Source organism: Talpa occidentalis, unplaced genomic scaffold (genome assembly GCF_014898055.3).
Source record: "Talpa occidentalis isolate TD23 unplaced genomic scaffold, MPIMG_talOcc4v2.1 talOcc4.3, whole genome shotgun sequence".
Taxonomy (NCBI): Eukaryota; Metazoa; Chordata; class Mammalia; order Eulipotyphla; family Talpidae; genus Talpa; species Talpa occidentalis.
In genome coordinates, this window is record NW_023603184.1 from 64,586,392 (window position 1) to 64,607,705 (window position 21,314).

Genomic DNA, 21,314 nt, shown 5'->3' on the forward strand with positions numbered 1-21,314 from the left:
AAACCCCAATTTTGGAGTTCAAGTGCTTGGCCTCAGAGCCCTGCTTGCAGACAGTGCAAGCAGCAGCAGCAGCAGGTGGTGGGCATTTTATTGCAGTAAATGCACAGCAGTACCCCACTGGGGCTCAGGCTGCTGGCAGAGGCCAGCAGTGATGGTGGACGCAGTAGTTCCCCTGACAGGCAGTCCAGAGCGTGCACCTCCAGTGCTGTGGCTCCCTCCGGCTGTGGGCATCACAGGAGCCCGTGGACTTGGTGCCTGGATTATGGAATTGACCGATCAGGTGCGAGCTATGAGCTGATTAGAAAATGGTCCGATCAGTCATAGGATTGAAATGGGTCCAATTAGACTGGTAGTTGGGGGGACCCTAAGAAGAGATAAGGCAGGGCAGGAGCCAGCTTTGGACTGGACTCTCTGAGGCACATGCTCGGATGGCGGCGTGCCTGCACTGCTCGGACTCACTTGGAATGGCTGCTCTCAGACACCCAGCAGCCGGCCCTGAAGGAAGAAGAGAAGCCAAAAATCTTCGCTGAAAAGCCAAAGAGCTTCACAGAGGCTGGGCTGGCTGTACCTGCCTCCAGCCTGCCTCCGACATCACCTGAAAGCACCAGGCCTCGGGCCTGGTGTCTCAAAGAGGTGTTTGTTGTTGGTGTAGGTCACATAGCTGTAGCACTAGTGACTGGTAGTGACCATCACTGTCGAAGGGTGACAGGCACTTTGTGTCTGGGTGTAGGTAAATGACAGTTGCTCAGGCTTTTACACTGCTGGCCTCTGTGTGATCACCTGTGGCCTTGATTGTGCTATGCGGAGGTGCTTGGGATCCTAGGCACAGGGCATGCGTGCCTGAGAGGAGACGCCTGGAGTGTGGTGTGGGCATGCGTAAGTGGGCACACCTGGGCCTGGAGGCTGGGGCTATAAGGGCGGCGTCACTAAAAGAACAACTCTGGTGTGTGGCTATGAGAGGACAAGTGATGGCTGTGAGAGGAAGAAATCACGAGAGAATGACAAAGAGAAAGTAAAGATTTGCTGGGGTCTGGGAGGCCTGCCAGCCTCCCGGCCTCCCGCCTGCTCTGCGCCTGGTTGCTGGCACTACACTGGGTCACCTCTGAGAGCTGTTAATCATCTGACAGTGCCTCCTGGTGCTGCGCGCTCCATTGCTGTCTGGTCCAGTGTCCGGTGCTGTCCAGCCTGGCCTTCAGACTATTGCTAGAGGCTGCGGCAGTGTCATCTCAGCAGTCCTGCCTGTGAGCACCTCCTGCTGCAGTGAGTTGGACCCTGGCCCACTGCTTTTGTCGGCACCACAAGTTCAGGCCTTCATTGATGGGGCAATGCCATCTAGGATGAGCAACATTTTGTTTAGGACTTTTGGACACTGTGGGCACTATCTGGGTGAAACAGCCAGCCACTTATGGCCTTGAGAACTGCTTGTTTCCCCCTTTTGTTAAATAAGCCCCATTGTTCCTGAGCCTGAGTGGTCTTGCAATTGTACGCGTGGATGAAGAACCCACAGACCGTGACCTGTCCTCTACTGGGCACTGTCCTTTGGAGGTTATATCCCCCTCTTACCCCCTGTTTTACTCTCAGCAGGAGGGTCTCCAAAAATCCTTCTCAAATTCAATTTGGTAGTCTTACCCTGATGCCTTCATGCTAACCCACTTACCGCTCACATAGACGCCCTTTATTGGCATAATTCAAGATGGGACCTGGTTGTTGTCTATGCTGGATCCCAACTTGCACAAGTCTTTCCCTCTAACTGCTAGTTCCAGAACATGCATTCTCCCATGATCTGGATGCTTTCCATTCCAAGAGCAGTGAGAGACTGTGATTTCATCCAGATATACTTCTCTGACCTTGGTTATTCCCACACTTTCTAAAACAAGTCATGGAGTTCATTGCCGAAGGAAAGGCATCCTTTGGTAAATTCTTAAACTTATCATGTGAAAGTTCCAGAGACTAAAATATCCTGGCTTTGGAATGGAGTCACTGGGGACCTTTCCTGTTAGTGTTGTAAATGAGGCCCTGTGGTCTGCAGCACATCTGTAGCCCTGAGAGGAAGCATTACCCATGGGGTCAGGCCCAGAGAAGAAAATGGGGACATGATGGGAAATCCAGGTGACTTTCACGTAAGCTTGTCCCTAGCACACTCACCGACTGCTCAACAGAGTCAACCTGGTTCGAGGAAGACCAGTTGGTGTCATATGGACAGAAACTGGTCAACCGGCTGGATTTGTTCCCGAATTCAACCAGTTCTTTTGTGCCAAGTAGACATTGCTGAAAAAATTGCAGAGCATGATGAATTAACATGACTCTTTTTAGAACCATGGGAATGGAAAGACAGAAAACATCAAATACCAAATGTAAGCAAGTTATTATTTGCTTGTGGGAAGGGTAAGTGTATTTTATCTACAATAGCCATTAAGACATGAAGAGATTACAATATTTAATCAGTGATGATGGATAGGTTTACCTAGTTACAGTTTCAACCTACAGAAAAGAAGGGAGCTGAAACTCCTCTGCACCCTGTAGTGTTTGGTTTAGAGATGTTGGACAGAAACTGGAACACAACTTTTTGTTATTTACAGAAGTTATCCAAATGCATTTTACCAGATCTTATGCCAGCAAGGTTGTTGACAGGTAGCTGGCAAGTGTCCACAGAGAATTTTGCCTCAGAAAGGGCAATTTACAGGGCCTCCCCCAGTGGCGTAGCAGTTAAGCACTGGGCTGTGAAGCTGCCCGCAGCCTCTGCAGCGCCGGTTCGATCCCCGGCCGCCGGCGAGGGTCCCACATGGCGTGCAAACCTCTTCTGCCGTGCCCGCTGCTTCCCTCAGCAGTGTATTTCATCAGTCTGCCTGTTCTGTTCCCCACTCTGGCTCTGGTGAATCCTCTTACCCTCCCGTGCTTCTGACTGTACCCAGTGCTTGTGTAAATAAATAAATAAATCTTAAAAAAAAGGGGCAATTTACAACCAACAAAGCCAGCCAATGAAAATGCAGTTGATGAATATATACAAATCTACTTCATAACTTTGTGGAAAATTCATTGAGGTGCTACCCAGTCCACAGAGAGATTCTTCCCAACTTGCTTCTCCCTAAAGGCAACTCCAATGTAAGAAAGCAAACTTAGTGGTATTGAATGCAACTTTACAGCTCCTGGCAGTTTTATCCAAATGGATTTTTATTTATTTTTATTATTTATTTATTTATTTATACAAGCACTGGGTACAGTCAGAAGCGCAGGAGGGTGAGAGAATTCACCAGAGCCAGAGCGGGGAGCAGAGCAGGCAGAAGGACCGAAGTACACTGCCGAGGGGAGCAGCGGGCAGCAGGAGAGGTCTGCGCGCCATGTGGGACCCTCCTCTGGTGGCCGGGGAGCAGCCGGGGATTGAACCGGCACTGCAGAGGCTGCGGGCAGCTTCGCAACCCAGCGCTCAACCGCTGCGCCACCAGGGAGGCCCCCAAATGGATTTTTATATGCAAAGAGAAACCATAGCCTTTTGAATCTACTTTCTGCTGAATCTGCATTCTCCTTTCACTGTTCTCCACAATGTATAGCATTTCTTCATCAGCTATAGAAAATCTCACTTTACTCAACACTGCATTACCTTTTATCCTTTTCAGTTTCTTTATTGAAAGTCCTCACAGGCCAAGCAGGAAACAATAATGAGTGAAGAGGAGAGGGCATCAGGTGATAGGGAATGGTGGGGATTGTGGCAAGCAAGCAAAGGAATTGCTCTTTAAAAAGGTGGCTTCTAACCACCTTTTTAAGCTCAGCTCAACTGAGCTTATTGTGACCATGCAGTATTGCTGCATCTTCCCCTGCCCTTTTGTAAAGGGCAGGAATGGACACAGTGCAAGTTTTCTAGGATCCAGCAGACCGGATAAAGGAGGAATCAGAGTCCTCAGTGGCTTTTTGCAGGTCTTTTATTGGGGTTCACCAGGCATATGGCAGGCAGGGATGCTGGGGGGCCGGGAGGCTGGCAGGCCTCCCAGCCCCCAGTAGCTCTTCACTCTGGGCTCTCCGGCCTTCTCTCAGCTACTGCTTCTCCTGCTTTTCTCTCGGCTTCTCTTTTGGCTTCTACTGGCGTCCCCATGACGCCGCCCTTAAAAGCCCCGTCTCAGCCCAGGTGAATCCCATCTACATAGGCCCACACCCTACTCCAGGTGCCCGCCATCAGGCATGCATTCAGGACAAGGATCCATCATCTATCCTGATGGTGGGAGGGCAGAAAAGCCTGACACTTTTCCTTACCCTACACCTTTTTTTTAGGAGAGAGTAGAAATGTAATTATTGATGTAAAATCTTGATTTTCAAATGTTTAAAAAACTATGAACTACTTCCGCATGGAAGTAGTTTAAATAAATTGGAAGTCACAAACTAGGGCCCAGTAAATTTAGAATGAATGAATGGATGGATGATGAAGGATTAAAAAAAAACAAGATAAGGATTAAAAAAAGTTTCAAGGAACAAGATTTGAGGATTGGTGCACCAATTCTTCATTCCCTTCCAACAATCTAAAACTGCCTTAGAAAATTGTCCTAGATTTTATGCTTTCTGTAAAATGGAAATAATGAATTACAGATTGGTAAGACTAAGTTTGAGGGGCTAAGAAGGAAGTAGAATGAGCTAGACACAAAACTGCTGTAGAGTCAGTGATCCCATCTCTTAAAGACACAGGGACAGGGCATGGTGAAGCTAAAGGAGGCACTGACCAGGACCTGATCTCTGGGTAGGGCAGGATGGGTAATTAAAAATGGATGAAGTTGGGACAAGAGCAGCAGGGCCGCATTTGGAGGTTGTAGGGTAAATGAAGTGATCATATTTTTTTACACTCTCCTGCTGCTTGCATCAGTGCAGGGGCGCTGAAGGGTGTGGGGGTGGGGCACACACGCCTTTGATTATGGACACTAAGCCCAGAGAGCACAGGTGTGCGCAAATGTAAATGTTCACACCTGTGCTGAGAGGCCAGGGATAAAAGGGCGGAGTCACTCTGACACTACAGCTCAGAGAGGACCACTCTGAGGTGACACCACAAGACAACAGGAGAATGAGAATGCCAGAGAGAGACCAGAGACCAACTGAAAGACCTCAAAGATTTGCCAGGGACTAGGAGGGCTGCCAGCCTCCCAGTCCTCCTGCCTGGCCCACACCTGCTTCCTTGCATGCCAGCCCCCCTGCCTGGTGTGCCTGTACCTGGTTCCCTGAGAGCATTAAAGGCCTGTAAAATCCACTGAGGGCTCTGGGACTCTATCTGTCTGCCTGAATTGATAGTGAGGCTGCCTCGTACGTGGTGCACTAGAGAGGTGCATCCATTTCTGTTCCCATAACCTGATCTCACATGCAGCCCCTGAAGAAATGAATGCTGGGGGTTATTTACGTGCACATGGGTGTGGGGGTGGCATCATGCTTAGGCAGGAAAGAGCAGCAGCCAGTCTGCAATTCAGCACTGAAGGGATGTCCTAAGAGGCTTCACCCAGAAGGAAATGCTGTGAAAGCAACAAAAATGAGATTGGAAGCTTGGCGATCTCAGTGAGACTAAAGATCAGAAATGGGGTGACTGCATCCTCTTCTACATCCGAGCAGTGGTTTGCAGAGGGAAGTATTTCATTACTGATAATGTGGTGCATGGCAATTTTCAAAAGCAGATGGATGTCTAGTAGGTATTCTTGTCTTTAAAAAATTTTCTACAATGAACTCTCATTTTTGTTTGCATGTGGGCTGGACCGTTTTGACCTCCCACCCTCTAGAATCCCTGGAGATTTCCTGGGCCTCCTTGTGCCCCATCTGCCCTGTAGGGTAAGGTAAAAGGTATCAGGCTTTTCTGCCCTCCCGCCATTAGGATGGATGACGGAACCCTATGGTCCTGAATGCATGCCTGATGGCGGGCACCTGGAGTAAGCTGTGGGCATAGGTAGATGGGATTCACCTGGGCTGAGACTGCTTTTTTTTAAGGGCGGCATCGCAGGGATGCCAGTAGAAACTGAGAACAAACAGAAGCCGAGAGAGAAGAGAAAACACCGGAGAGCCCAGATAGAGTGAAGGCTTGCTGGGGGCTGGGAGGCCTGCCGTATAACTGGTAATCCCAATAAAGACCTGCAAAAAACCACTGAGGACTCTGACTCCTCATTTACCCGGTCTGCTGGATCCTAGAAAACCTGCTCAGTGGTCCTTCCTGCCCTTACATGCCCTAGTGAGCAAAGGTGCCCGGAGAAGGTTCACCTGGTGTGCATTAGCCTTGCATAGTCCCATTGTGTCTCAGTTCACCTGAAGAGCATCAGCCTTGTGAGCAGGCAGCTCAGATAAGCTCAACTACTTCTGGCATCCACACCATCACCCCAGAGAAGTACAAGTTCAGGGTGACAAATGGATGTGCAAATCACCACCCAGTCTGCTTGCTACAGAGTTGCTGCCGACGCTGCTGGCATTCTTTCTCACTAGCTACTGCACCATCACTTGTGTGGGGTAAACAAAGTGTCAGGCTTTTCTGCCCTCCTGCCATTAGGATTGGTGCTGGATCCTTGTGATCCTGAATGCATGCCTGGAGTAGGGTGTGGGCATGCATAAGTGGATTCACCTGGGCTAAGACTGTGCTTATAAGGGCGGCGTCACGGGGACGCCAGGAGAGAAGCAGAGCAGAGAAGCAGAAAGAGAGAGCAAAAGAGAAGCAGAGACTACCAGAGAATGCCAGAGAGCCCAGACAGAGTGGATACTTGCTGGGGGTTGGGGGGCCTGCCAGCCTCCGGGCCCCCCAGCACTCCTGCCTGCTGTGTACTGGGTAAATCCCAATAAAAGCCTTTAAAAGCCACCGAGGGCCCCAGGACTTCTCCTTTATCCCGTCTGCTCGGGTCATAGAAAACCTGCACTGTCCCTTCCTGCCTATTACAACCTGGCTCTGGGTGTGCTGTGACTTAATCTTCTCCAAAGAAGTGCCCTGGGCTGTGTGGGTGGGCACCCCACCCCTACCCTCAACTCCTTCCTGGGTTATGACTTAATAAATCATAGGTAGTGAATCCTTGTTTCTGCTTCTAAGTAGGCTGACTTAAGACCCTATGCCTCATTGAGATATTTACAGCTGTGGCCTATTTTTGACCTGTCCCAGGGCCTCTCTGTTCTTGTACCTGGCTCCCCACAGCAGCCCTGGCCATTAACTTCCAATTCTCTGCACAGTGGTTAGAATGAAGTTTCAAAACAGTAGGTACATCCGTGCTGTTTCTCTGTTTAAATCTTTTAGTGATGGCCCCAGGGTAAAAAATCTACATCTCCCAGCACAGCCCATGAGGCCCTTCATGGTACATCCGTGCTGTTTCTCTGTTTAAATCTTTTAGTGATGGCCCCAGGGTAAAAATCTACATCTCCCAGCACAGCCCATGAGGCCCTTCCCACTCAGCCCTCTCCCCATCTCCCGTGCCACAGCTCTGGCAACCCATGTCCAGTCACACAAGTGTTGTAAACAGGCCCCAAAGTGCCGTGCCGACTCCCATGTGTGACTCTGCCCAACCTACTGCCCTGCCTGAAACATCCCTACTCTATCCCCTTCTTTTGCCGACTGATTTCAAATCATCCTTCAAAACTCAGCTCTGACATGCTCTCCTCTAGGAAGTCTTCTCTGACACCCCATGCACTGCCCAGTGCCCCCCACTCACATTACACTGAGCTGGGGTAAGGAGCCTCCTTCAGAGTACACTGACTTTGAAATCAGGATATCATCATGCTATCAGGTCTTAATCAGCTCTGCATCCTCAGTACTTAACATTAAGCCTGGCATGTAACAGGCATTCAGCAAAGGCTTGTTGAATGAATGATGAGTAAAGAACCTACTCAAATGATCTTTGCACCCTCCAGGGTAGCCCAGGATTATTCGGGAACATTCCCAGTGAAAACCCACTCCATGCATACCCCCTGTCTTGACACCAGACTTTCTGGATTGAATTCAGCATAGGATGGGTTTGGGTAGTTGGTAAAAAGCCATTTAAGAATGTGCAAGTCTTGAGAAGTCACTGCCTACTGCCAGGATGTTTACAGGGGGAAAAAAAATTATAACTCATCTTAATAAACTGTTTGGTTGAAATTTTCATTCTGATTACAAATGAAGGGCATTATGTTCAGAACAGCTTGGGCAAAGCCTCCTGGGGTGTTTGTAGAATTGTGTTTTAAGAACTATGACTGATGTCTGCATTATAAAGTATATCATTTTCACAGTTTTATTAAACCATTGTTCTCAATTCATTGGCCTGGCTTAAGGTCCAAACAAAAAATAATTTGTGGCAGGAAGAGAAGGAAGAAAGAATGGAGGGAACAGGGAGAAGAAAGAAAGAATAAGCCAGGAAGTTAGCTGTTCCCTACCACTTGGATTTTGGTAAAAGTTACTATATATACCCATTTAGAGGAAATAGCTAGATTTGTCCTCAAAATGCAGAGAGTGAATCCTGCCAGGAGGAATTCACCTTTGTTAAATGCAGGATCATATAATCCTGAGGGCAGTAAACACAGGAAGGGCTGATGGTGAGGAGGGGAAAGCACTGGAAGAGAGTTCTGGCAGAATGTTTTGGTGTAAATCAATAGAGAATGGAAGAGCAAGGGGCCAAAAATATATGTCACCAAAAATGCAGCAGTCTGACATGAATGGGATATACAGGAATCCCCATGCGCTGCAAGGGGGTGTGTAAATGGGGGACCACCATTGTGGACAAAAATTTGGCACCTAGTTCCCCTGACCCTGTGCTAGGCTTGCAATTCCACTCGAGGTGTGTATCCTGGAGAAACTCCAGAACATGAGGGCCAGGCCAGGTTCCAGAACATGAGGGCCAGGCCAGGCTTAACAGCAGCACTGGCCACAGCAGAAAAACAAAAACAAAAGCTAAAACCTGTGGACAACCCAGCAGCACATTAGTAGTAGAGCAGACAGAAAATTATGGTAAATCTTTTGGTAACTTACCTTTCACCAAGGAGAACATTTGATAGATTTATAAATGAGGGAAAGTTCAGCGTATTCATAACAGGATAGGCATGGATGGGAACAAGCAAAGTGTCATCTCCCTAAAATTAATGGAAAAAAGTGAAATGTACTAAACTGAACACAATAATTTTCAAATACGAACTTGTAGATACCTTATTTCTTATCTTGTTTCCTATCATTAAAAAGTATTTCCTTAAGGAACCTGAGTGCTTAAGCACAACATCAGAAATATTAAGTTTTCCTAGCTATAAATAAAGTGTAGGAAATTTTCAGTACATTTCTCTGAAATTATATTCATTATTTTTCAGGCAAGGTCAAGATGCTGCTGGGTAGAAATAAAGACAGTAACCTACCTGCTTCTAGCTCAGAAAACTATAGGGAAACACTATAGTGGCTGGATAGAAAGAGAAACCAGTACAGAATCAGCTGATCCAGAAAACACTGAATAGTGGACAGTGAGCTGGCAAGAGGGCAGGGAGGCCATGCAGAGTGACCTTGAAAATGACCTACCTCTCCAAGCCTTGTTTCTTCCTTTGCAAGAATAATTCTGCTTTTCTATAAAGGTGTTTTAAAAATGTAAAGCAGATGATCAAAACTTTAAAAGATAAAAATTACCACATAAATGCCAGATGTTACTAGCATGCTGCAAAGCTGCAGGAAGTGTGCCTGACACTCTGCACAATGCCTGTCCCAGAAATTTTTCTTCTTGGTACAGAACATTTCTCCTGAAGGCAATATTCTGATTTTGTTTCTAGGTTTGTTTTTTAAATTTACACCTAACTGTTACCAAAGCATACTCCTCCATTTTGGTTTTGAACAATTAAATTTAGTTAACTTAAGTCTTTTCAATTTAAAGAGTCGGGTCTGGAATACAGAGCAAAGGGGAAAGGGGAGAGTTTTAAGAGGAGGGTGGGCAGCACTGGGAGTTGGCTCTGACTGGAGCCAGAGGATGAAGGAGGTGACCTTGAAAAGTCTCTAAAACTAACACAGCACAACCATCTTCAGCCCCATCGCAAGGCCCCCACCTCTCTGCTGAGCCCCAGCTCTAGCTCTGCGGACATTCCAACAGGAAACACCAGCCAGTCCCCAGTGTTTGTAATCACAACTCGGGTTGTTGCTTAAAGGAGTATATTTAAGTTATTTGAAAAAGATTTCAACTCCCAGCAACACACGGTAAGTGAGGTCTCTAGGCTGGGGCAGGTGAGAAGCCCGAGGCGAACAGCATCTTGTGGCTCTGCCCCATTCTTGTGAGCCTAATACCCTCCCAACTGGGACCCACGTTTCTGGACGAGGACCCTCCGAGCACTCAGACCCAAGGGTTGGACAGAGAAACTTCCGACTTGTGATTCCATCTTTATTTCTTCTTCTCTTGAGAACATAAGTTTTGACACTCCCTCCCCACTGTGAGGGACTTACCTTACAGTGAACACGGATGCAGTCATAGTAGTATCGCCATTCATCAGGAGAAAATATAATGGTGACCATGAGGGACAAGCCAGGGACGAGGTGGTGTTCCTGGAAGGCAAGAGAGCTTTTGTTGGGACATGGCACACAGAGAACAGGGCTGGTGACCCCACATCACACACCCACCCCAAGGCACAACCCAACAAGGAATACTATGGAAGACTAGACAAGCAGAGGGTGCTCACCTTTTTCACATACTTGATCTCAAAGTATTTGGTTTGTGGGGGTATAATATGAACATTGATGTCTTCATTGGATACATTGACCAGATGCTGGGAGAGAAAAAGAAGCATTTAGAGAAGAGAGTTTTATCTGTTTGCATATTGTCCCCTTTAGATCAAAGTAGCCGGTTATTTTACCAGTGACAACAAGTTGTTTATTTGGGAACAGCCAGAGGAAATGCAATTTGGGAAATACATGCTATGGCTGAGCACAGCAAGTGCAGAAAAATACTTTGAAAGAGGCGTACTTTTTTTTTTTAAAGATTTATTTATTTATGCAAACACTGGGGTATAGGCCAGACGCATGGGAGGCTAAGAGAATCCACCAGAGACAGAGTGGGGAGCAGAACAGGCAGAAGGACTCAAATACACTGCTGAGGGGAGCAGCGGGTGAGACAGGAGAGGTCTGCTGCGCCATGTGGGAATCTCCTTGGCAGGCCGGAATCGAACTGGCACCACGGAGGCTGCAGACAACAGCTTCACAGCGCTGCGCTGTGCTGTACCCGTTGTGCCACCGGGGAGGCCCCAAAAGAGGCTTACTTTTTTTTTTTTTTTAAGAAACAATTTTATTTTATTATTATTATTTTTTTTTCTTTTCTTTTCAAAAGAGGCTTACTTCTGTAGAGCAAAAGCAGGTGGAAGAGAGGACCTCTTCAGGTTTGGAAGTGGAAGGATTAACTCCTTCCTGTGGGGGCTGCAAATGAAGGTGAGGAGACAGGAAGGTCTGCAGTGCCAGTTCCTGAGAGCTCCCTCTGCAGGCCTTCCTGACTCCAATTTTTTTTAGGTAATTAATTTGCACAATATACATCTCCTGGTTTATTTATCTTTCATCTTGTTCCTGAAGAGATTTGGGGAGATATATTTTTAAAAGCTATAAACTCCATCACATCACACATCAATTTTAAAAATAATAAACATAACTGCCATTTAAAGAACAAAAAATAATAATCATAGCAAACACGATTTAAAGAACAATCAACTATGCCTCGGTGCCTCTGCCCAGCTTAAGGACTTTCTCAGAACCCTGCACACTACTGTGGAAATGGAGACTGGCCTAGCCCTATGCAAAACATATAGAGGGTCTTCAAAATATTGAAAATAGAACTATCATGTGATCAAGCGATTCCCCATCTAGGTGTCTATCTGAGGAGTATTAAAACATGAATTCAAAAGGTACATGCACCCTGTGTTCACTGCAGCCCTGCTTACAACAGCAAGAAACAACCCAAGTGCTTATCAGTGGACAGTGGACGACTGGATAAAGATGTGCATAAATCACACAATGGAAAATACTCCACTATAAAAAAAAAAGATAAAATTTTCCCATTTGTGATAACATGGGTGGGACCCAAGGGAAGGATGCTAAGTGAAAGACAAGTCCCAGGTGATTTCACATATATGCAGACTATAAAGAAAAACAAACAGACAAAACAAACCAAAACAAACCCGAGCCTTCTGACACCATGCTGAGGTAACAGGAGGAGGGGAGAGGATGGACGTGGAGAGGTGGACTATGGTGGAGGGTGATGGGCACTCTAGTGGTGGGTGTGGTGTGGCAACACACATTTGAGGAAATGCGAGCCTGTACTTCTAAAGCATTCAGGGTGTTGTAAACCGATGCTACCTTAATAAAAAATAAAAATGCGTATTCAGGAAAAGAGTACAGAAACAGAAAGAAAATGTATCCAGCTTTTCCTGAGATTTGATGTGAAACGGACACTTTTTTTTTTCCAAGACACATAAAATAGAATGTTTTATTTCCTAGTTGTCAATGGTTTCTAAAGAAAATTACCACCTGTGAGGTATACCCTTCACATACTTTCTATTCTTTTTTTATATTAATTTTAAAAATTTTTTACATCATTGTTCATTTTTAAACAATATTTGCTTCCCCACCCCCTCAGATGTAGTCCCCATAGAGTTTCCTTCCCCAAGGCACCCGTGCACCATCACCTCAGTCCCCTGTGCTCCTCCCTCCCTCCCTCTGATCCCTCTCCCTCCTCCTCCCCCGCAGGATGGCTCTCATTTATAATTGTCTGTTTTTGCTTTGTTGTGCATGAAATGGACACTTGTTAAGACTGAAGGGCTCCTTGGCAGATGGCAGAGGGCCAAGGCCTCAAAAAACAGTGGACACAGTGATGGTGGGGGAGAAAATCCTTCTTTTTACAAGGATGTTTAAATCAAATGTTTCCTAAGATAGTTTGAGACCACATATTTGCCAATGAACTTTTTTAACTAGCTTAAAACAACAAACCCTAACAAAGTAAAGCAAAAAAGGACAACTGGAGGTTCTATTAATTTTGCAGTTCTCAAGTTCTGATTGCAAATTTAGTACGTTTAGTAAAATCCTCTGAGCGTATGAAGACACAAAGGTCTGGCACTGCTCCCAGCACACGGGGCTGAGTGGACAGCTGGGCTTAGAACCCTGGTCCTCAGTTCTGGCCCAGGGCTCTGGTCCCCTGCTCCTGCACATCTCACCAGATCTCAGAGCCCAAAATGCATTTTCCATCTTTCTTGATATCCTTCATCAGCAGGTCAGTTTTACTTCTTAAGTTGGTAAAAAGTAATAGCCTTTCAGGACTAACATGGCATTCTGTCTGTCCATTTGTAATTAAAACTGGGGGAAAATAATTACTCAAAGGGGGTAGGGATGCCTTTAGATGAAAGAAGTATTTAGAAAGTGTATTTTAAACCAGTATTAAAAGCTTATTTGAAAACACAAGAAAAAAACAAATAATCCAGCATTGACTTAGAGGTGAGGAAAGATAAAATTATCTAAAATCCTGCCTTATCCACCAATTTTGGGGTCCATAGATGTCCCCAGTGCCCCAAGGTCTGTGTTCCTTGGGAACAGAGCTTCTCCTGGCTGAGTGGGTCATCATGACCTTCATGCTGACCCCACAGGGCACCAGGCTAACTCTGAACATGAAACTTAGGCCCTAAGCTTTTCAGAACTGACCTCACAGACACAACAAACAAACAAACAAAAAACCACCAACCACACACCCAAGTCCCCAAGGAGTCATCAATTTAATAGTTTTTACTCCAAATTTACAGGGATTTCCCAAGTACTGCTCATAGCTCTCTTCACCCCCCCACACCCCCCTACACCCCCACGCCCTACCCCTGTGTCCAGGTGCCCTCTCCTGTGTGCTCCCAGGAGAGCCTAGTCTTCTCCCTCCCCAGTGCAGAGCAAAGCCCACCTTCCAAAGAAGGGGTGACTTGGGATGAATAGGGGTTAAATTGCAGCTGCAAGCACTTATCACAGTATTTTCCAGAAGCATTTCAGCCTTCAAGTTCGTGACTTTTACCCCTTCCCTCAGTGGCACAGCTTCTCAGGGAAGGTTAGTATCTAACTCCAGGGAGCTGGAGACAAAGTTCAAGCGGGTTTGTAGTTTCTTTAGATTGTTTTATCTTAAAATGCAGGCTGGTTACACACTTTGCTCTACAATTTTGTTCCAAAATATCAGGATAAAATTGACGCTCTAGAAAGATGCTTTAAGCATATATGTCAACTGGCTACAACTCTCCCCACCCTGACACACCAAGGACAAGTTTTGAGATTCATGGATCCAATTTTGAGAATCAAAATCTTGGGAGGGTCTCTAAAGTCTGCAGTAGGGAATTGAAAGCTAGTACTGTTATTTCAGAAAGCTGAAGAACTGTTAATTTACAGAAGATAAGGTTGCACGGGCTCCCAACTGTGTTTGGGGTTGGCAACAGCAACACTGATTGTCTCATGGGCAAATTGATTAATTATTTACTTAATAAATGCAATTCCCCAGACAAGTCTTTCCACAGAGGGAAAAAGAATTGAAGAAAAAGGCCTTAATTTTGAGAAAACTGGAAACCATTATTTCAAGTTTTAAGGGAATCATAACATTGATTTCAATATGAATCCAAGTAAAATGCTTTAAATCCAAGTAAATCCTTTAACCAGATCCGGATCAAACTCAAATGTTAATGAATAATTTATTGTGGCTTAAAACACACAATCATTCCATTCTTGGGCAATGTGCATAGTTTCCTGTGGCAAAACCAAGATAAAAGCAGAGCTGGATTTTCTCATTGTTTGGCAAGAATCTCAAGGTAATTACATTAGGTATTTATTTAACTTTGCTGATGGAAACAGAAAGCTGGTTTTCTGAAGATCTCCGAGAATTTTACTACAATGAAATCATTTTGTACTTTTATCTATTTCTGTTTGTTTTAATGTCTAATAGAAGCAATGTGATTATTAAAACTTTACACAGCATTTGCTTAGAATTAGTGTATCTCCAATAAAATGAGCTCAGTGTCATTACAAATGTTTATTGAGTGTCTTCTGTGTGTTAGGCATTGTGCCCTACAAAGGACAACGATAGCCCTGTTCTTCAGCACAGTGAAGCTTTTACCTGCCTCCCAAAATCTTACCATGTAGGAAAACCAGGTTGTACACTGGTGTCCAAACATGTTGCATACATGCTTACCTGAACCTCTCTCAGTGTCTTCATCTATGCCCTGATAGCTTCTTCCTATTTCTCACTTTACTTTTGAACTATCCAAATGGCTTCTTCTCCATAAGCCTTTTTTTTTTTTCACATCATGACAATAAGCTCATGAAAAGATGCTCAACATGATTATCATTATGGAAATGCAAACAAAGCTACGGTGAGCTGAACAGAGACCTCAAAAAGAAATGTCCACATTTTCTATCTGGAACCTGTCAATGTGATCTTATTTGGAAAGAGGGTAGATGTTAAGTTGAGATGAGGTTAGGTTGAATTATCCAGATGAGCCCTAAATCCAATGACAAGTACTTTTAATAGGCATAAGAGAAGACAGTAAGAATCAGAGGAGAAGGCCATGTGAAGATGAGGCAGATATTGGAGTGATGCTGCCACAAGCCAAAGAACACCGGGAGTCACCAGAAGCTGGAAGAGACAATGAAGGATTCTCCCCAAGAGTTTTTGGATGGGCATGTCATGTTGATTTTGGACTCTGATCTCCAGAATTTCTGTTTTCTAAGACCATAGATTTGGGGGTAATTTATCAAGCCAGCCACAGAAACCAAATATACCATACAACCCTAAAACTCCACTCTATGACATATTTACAAGAGAACTGAAAATATATCTACCCAAAAACACGTATTTTAATGTTCACAGTAGCACTATGGAAAATGGAAAGCCCCAAAATGGAAAGCCACCACCCAATAAATGACTAAACTGTGGTATATCCATACAATGGAATATTACTTGGCCCAAAAAGGAATGATGTCTTGGTTCTTGGTGCATGTTGCAAGTTGACTGATCCTTGAAAGCATTAATGTTCAATGAAAGAAGCTAGTTATAGAAGATCACATGTTGTAGAAGTCCAGAATATATGCAATGTCCAGAACAGGCAAATCTATACCAATATAAAATAGATTAGTGATTGTCTAGGGTAGGAGTAAGATAAAGAGGAGAGTAAATTATTTATTATAAAAATGAATAGTCATGAATGACAATTATTTTAGGTATATCCTTTCATAATCTAGTTAGCAAATCTAATACTAAGAAAATTAAGCTCTAAAATGAATCATTAACCTTGGTTTTTGATGCTGTTATAAGAAATGAGTTCTTATAGGTCGATGGGGGAAGTTCCTAATCAGTCTTAAATCCCTTTTCCAGAGAGGAAGCGCTGGGCACCTAACAGGTTTCTCTCCTGATCTAGTCTCTCTGTAGCCACTTCAGTGCATAAGAAGTTGTGGAAGCTGCTTGCCCTGTGTACTGGGGACTGCCTGACAGAAACCTCACTTCACTCCCGGACATTCTTCCAGCTTCCTTTTCCCACAAGATTCTCCTCTGAGCTGTCTAACATGAGAGTTTAAATATCTTAAAATATTTATAAAATGGACATGTAGTATTACATTAGTTTCAGATATAGAACATAATGATTTGATACTGGAATACACTGTGAAATGATCACCACAGTAAGTCCAGCTAACATCTGTTACCATACATAGTCACAAAAATTTTTCTTGTGATAAAAACTTTGAAGATGTACTCTTCATAGCAACTTTAAAATAATACAATACAGCATTATTAACTACGGTCCATGCTGCATATGACATCCCTGTGACATACTTACTTTTATAGCTGACACTTTGTACTTTTAAACCCCTTCACCCATTTGCCCACTCCCCACCCTGCCTCTGATAACCACCAATCTGTTCCCTATATCCATGAGCTTGATTTTGTTTATTTGCTTAGATTCCACATGAAAGTGATACTATGTGGTATTTGTCTTTCTCTGAAATTATTTAGATGATAGATGGCTTCTAAGAATGCACTACATCTAGGGCCTCCCTGGTGGCACAGGTGGTTGAGCGCTGCATTGTGAAGCTGTCTGCAGCCTCTGCAGCACAGGTTTGATCCCCCGGCCAGCCAGGGAGCAACCCACATGGCTCAGCAGACCTCGCCTGTCTCGCCCGCTGCTCCCCTCAGCAGTGTATTTTGTCAGTCTTCCTGTTCTGTTTCCCGCTCTGTCTCTGGTGAATCCTCTCATCTGGCCTATACCCCAGTTCTTGTATAAATAAATAAACCTTTAAAAAAAAAAAAGACTGCACTACATCTAAAGGTAGATGCTTGTCATGGGTAAGGATAGGGGGAGAGCCTCAGGGAGCCCAGGAGGTGAGAGCCCACCTCGGGCCCACTCCATGCTCAGGTCAGTTTGGCCCAGAGCACTGCAGGAGTAGTTCTGAAATGTTCCACTCAGTGTTGCTTTAGGGGATCCTGGTGAAGTCACAGAGGTTGTAGAGCTGATTTAAATTTCAGGTTCCTGAAACCATAAAGCAAATAGAAGAAAACACATGCAGGAAGCCTTTAAAAAGGCTTTTTATGGAAAACCCATAAAAGAGAAGCAAAAGTAAAGATAAACAAGTGAGATGACATCAAAATATAAAATTCTGCACAGGGAAAGAAAGCATCACCAAAACAAAAAGGCAACCTTCAGAAAGAGAGAAAATATTTGCAAGTCATACATGCATCCAGGGTTATCCAAAACACATAAAGAACTCATACAACTCAGCAACAACGATAACAAAAAAGCAAAAAGCCCAATCAAACAATGGGCAGAAGACCTGAATAGACGTTTCTCCAAAGAAGACATAGAAATGGCCAACAGGCACATGAAAAGGTATTTATGAAAAGGTCATTTATCATCAAGGAAAGGCAAATCAAAACTGCAATGACATCTCAACCTGTGAGAATGGCTATTATCAAAAAGAAAAACAAGTGTTGGCAAGGATGTGGGGAAAAGGGAACCCTCATACACTGTTGCTGGGAATGTAACACTGTGTAACTACTATGGAAAGCAGAATGGCGAGTTCTAAACAAATTAAGAATAGAAATACCATATGATCCAGCTATTCCACTGGATAATTTTATAAAAACTGAGAAAACACTAGTACAAATAGATATATGCACCCCTATACTCACTGCAGCATTATTTACAACAATAATAAAATAAATCAACTTACGTGTTCAACAACAAATGGTTGGATAAAGAAGCCATGGTGTATATACATAATGGAATACTACTCAGATATAAAAAAAGATGACTTTTGGGTATTTGTGACAATAGGATGGACCTAGCGGTATTGGCTAAGTGAGAAATACAAAACTCTTTCACTCATATGTGAAATATAAATAAAGCAAATAGCCAAAAAAACCAAAATCAAAACAAAACAAAAAACTGAAGCTAACTCTTATATACAGAAAACAGACTGGAGATTACCCAAGGAGAAGGCGATTGAGGGAGGAGAGTGAAATGGATAAAAGGGGCAAGTGTGTAGTGATGGATAGAAACTAGATTTTAGGTGCTGATCAAACTATAGTGTTCACAGATGTAGAATTATAATGCTGAAATTTATACCTGAAACTCATATAATGCTACAAGCCATCCTTACCTCAATATAAACTTACAAAAATTAGAAATCCTTTTGTAAAATATTTTTTAGAACATAACTATGTAATTATGTTGTATTTTCACCTGCTAAGTACACAAACTTAAAAACTTCATATCCCTGTTAGCATGGGAGTTAAGAATGCTCTAGGGACCGAGGGTCGAGCCTAGTCAGAACATTCGGGTCATTGACAGGGACCCAGAAGGACTGAACTTTGAAGTGGTTCTGCAATGGGCTGCTGTCACTATTGGTGTCAGTCACTTTGCAGTCCCGCCTCTCATCTCTCTTCTGGAGCCAGCTCAATGGAGTTGACCCCTGCAGCCCAGACTTGGCCAGAATCTCTCAACCAGAATAACCAGTTTAGATGTGTACATCTGACCTGAGCAGTGAAACAAAACCCTTGCTGGAATCTCCTAGAAAACACACCCCCCTTTACCTGGTGGTGTAGGCCTGGGGCAAGCATGCACTGATTTGGAGAAAGGCAGTTTAAGAGTCAAGGTCTCAAATGCCCAAAATAGATGACTGGATCAAGAAGATGTGGTACATATACACCGTGGAATATTACTCAGCAATCAAAAAAGATAAACTCATGCCATTCGCAGCAACATGGATGGAGCTAGAAAGAATTATGCTCAGTGAAATAAGTCAGAAGGAAAAAGAAAAATATTGGATGGTTTCACTTATAGGAGGAATATAGGGGAACCAAATAAGACATCAGTATAAAAAATAACAATACAAAACAGAACAAAACAAAAACAAACAGACAATTATAAAGCAGAGACATCCTGCAGGGGAGGGGGAGGGAGAGAGACCAGAGGGAGGGAGAGAGGAGCACAGGGGGCTGAGGTGATGGTGCACGGATGCCTTGGGGAAGGAAACTCTACGGGGTCTACACCTGAGCGGAGGGAAAGCAAATATTGTTTAAAAACGAACAATGATGTAAAAAATTTTTAAAAAATTTAAAAAAGAGTCAAGTTCTGCCTCCATCACTTAATAGCTCTATGTTCTTGAGGTACTATAACATTCTGGAATCTTGGTTTCTTCATTCCTATAGTGAGGGTAATGTTACAACCTCCACAGAGCTGGAGAGCTGGGATAGGACTATAGTAAATCCTGTGAGACAAATCATAGCTGCTGGTCCCTAAGGATACCTGTTTGGGAAGGGTGCTGAGCAGGATCTTTGGCCAGGGTTGGGGGTGAGGGATGGGGAGTGTAAACTGGTCCAAGGACACAAAGGTAACTTAAAAATTTCTCAGCCTAGGAAGTCATCATGCTCAGCGAAATAAGCCAGAAAGAAAAATTTAGAAATTTTAGAAATTTAGGAATTTAGAAAACTTAAATAAGAGACTAGGGAAAAAACTAACTATAATAAAGTAAAAATCAAAATCAACAAGCAACTATAAACCAGAGACACACTACGGGTGGTGGGGAGAAGGGAGTAGGATCAAAACAAGGGGAGGGGGGTGGGAATTGTATGGGGACTATAACCAAGATGAAAATGCACACATTGTGCAAAAATGAAAAACTGATGTAAAAATATATAAAATTAAAAAAAAATAAAAAAAGGAAAAAAAAAAGAAGAAAAATTTTCAGCCTAGACCTCCCTTTGTGGTACAATTTATACCTGTACTTCTGCTGATAATGCTGCTTTTTAGATGAACGAGTATATAAAGGCAGAACATTCATGTCATTTCATTATTGTGATTAATTAGCCCACTTAAAAAGCACCTACCAGAATCTGTTGGTGTTGTTTTTCTACTTCATAGCCTCCAAAATGCAATATGCCAGGTTTTGCCTCTATGACCTTATTATTCTTGAGTTTTGCATAAACCTCTATAAAAACAATGTAGATAAGTACATTATGAGATGAGATGTCAACGAAAATATTAAATGCAGTAAGATCCTATTGACATGGGCTTTCTTTAATTTAGGATATTTTAAGCCTATGAAAGTTTCAGACAGAGGACAGAGCTGTCAACAAGATTAATCTGTTCCAAAGGGACTGTACTGCTTCTCCCTCTATCTTTACACATCACCCGGGAGATATTATCCTCACAAAACAAATCCACATGTATTGTTTATTACCTCTTAAAATAATTTGCTCCTCACATTTTGCAGAAGTCTTCATAATATAACTGGAGCTCGTTAAAGAGCCTGCACTATTTTTGCTCTAAATAACACTGCTATTACTTATTCTGCCATAACTATGAGGAATCCTAACACCAAGTGTCTAACTTTATTACAATGTATTTGGCTGTTATTATTTCCCTCGGATAGAATTACAATGTGATATAGCTTAAATCTTAAAGCTCTGAATAATTATCCCCTGAACAGTAAAGTCTTAAATAACTATTATAATGTGAACATCTTTTTTTTTTTTTTAGATTTGAGAACAAGTTTTAAATAGCCACAGAAGTGTCTAGGTCTACAAAACTTTGCCTAGTTCTTCATTTCAGGAGTTGAGATGTGCAGAGATGGTATTGAGAACCCCCTCCCTGCCATCAGGACTTTATGTGAGGCATTTGTTTGTAACACTATGAAGCTGGTATTATTCTCATTTTGCAGATGAGAAAGCTGAGACTCCACAAGGCTGAGATTGGACAACTTGCCCAAAGCTGGCAGTGAAAAATTAATCCCGGATCTGTCAAATTCAACCACTGAGCTGCCTTCCTCAATGTGAATGCACTGTCCAATTTCTTATAAATGATGACCTTTCACCCTTAGTTTATCCAAATCCTGTGAGCCACAAACA

At 43.6% G+C, this 21,314-nt stretch overlaps 1 protein-coding gene across 3 annotated transcripts in view; it reads right to left on the reverse strand.

Annotated features, from left to right (window-relative positions):
• The window catches only part of CFAP221 (cilia and flagella associated protein 221), a 101,276-nt gene that overhangs the window by 73,443 nt on the left and 6,519 nt on the right, over positions 1-21,314 (reverse strand). For all 3 annotated transcript variants that reach the window (XR_005127527.2, XM_037523235.2, XM_037523236.2), the window contains exons 3-6: positions 20,295-20,395; positions 10,600-10,686; positions 10,367-10,465; positions 8,930-9,030 (exon numbers count right to left, since the gene is read on the reverse strand). Coding sequence is in view for 2 of the 3 variants with exons in the window: in XM_037523235.2 (XP_037379132.1) it covers positions 8,930-9,030; positions 10,367-10,465; positions 10,600-10,686; positions 20,295-20,395 (388 nt within the window). In the remaining variant the exon portion in view is untranslated. The remainder of the gene's footprint in view (positions 1-8,929; positions 9,031-10,366; positions 10,466-10,599; positions 10,687-20,294; positions 20,396-21,314) is intronic.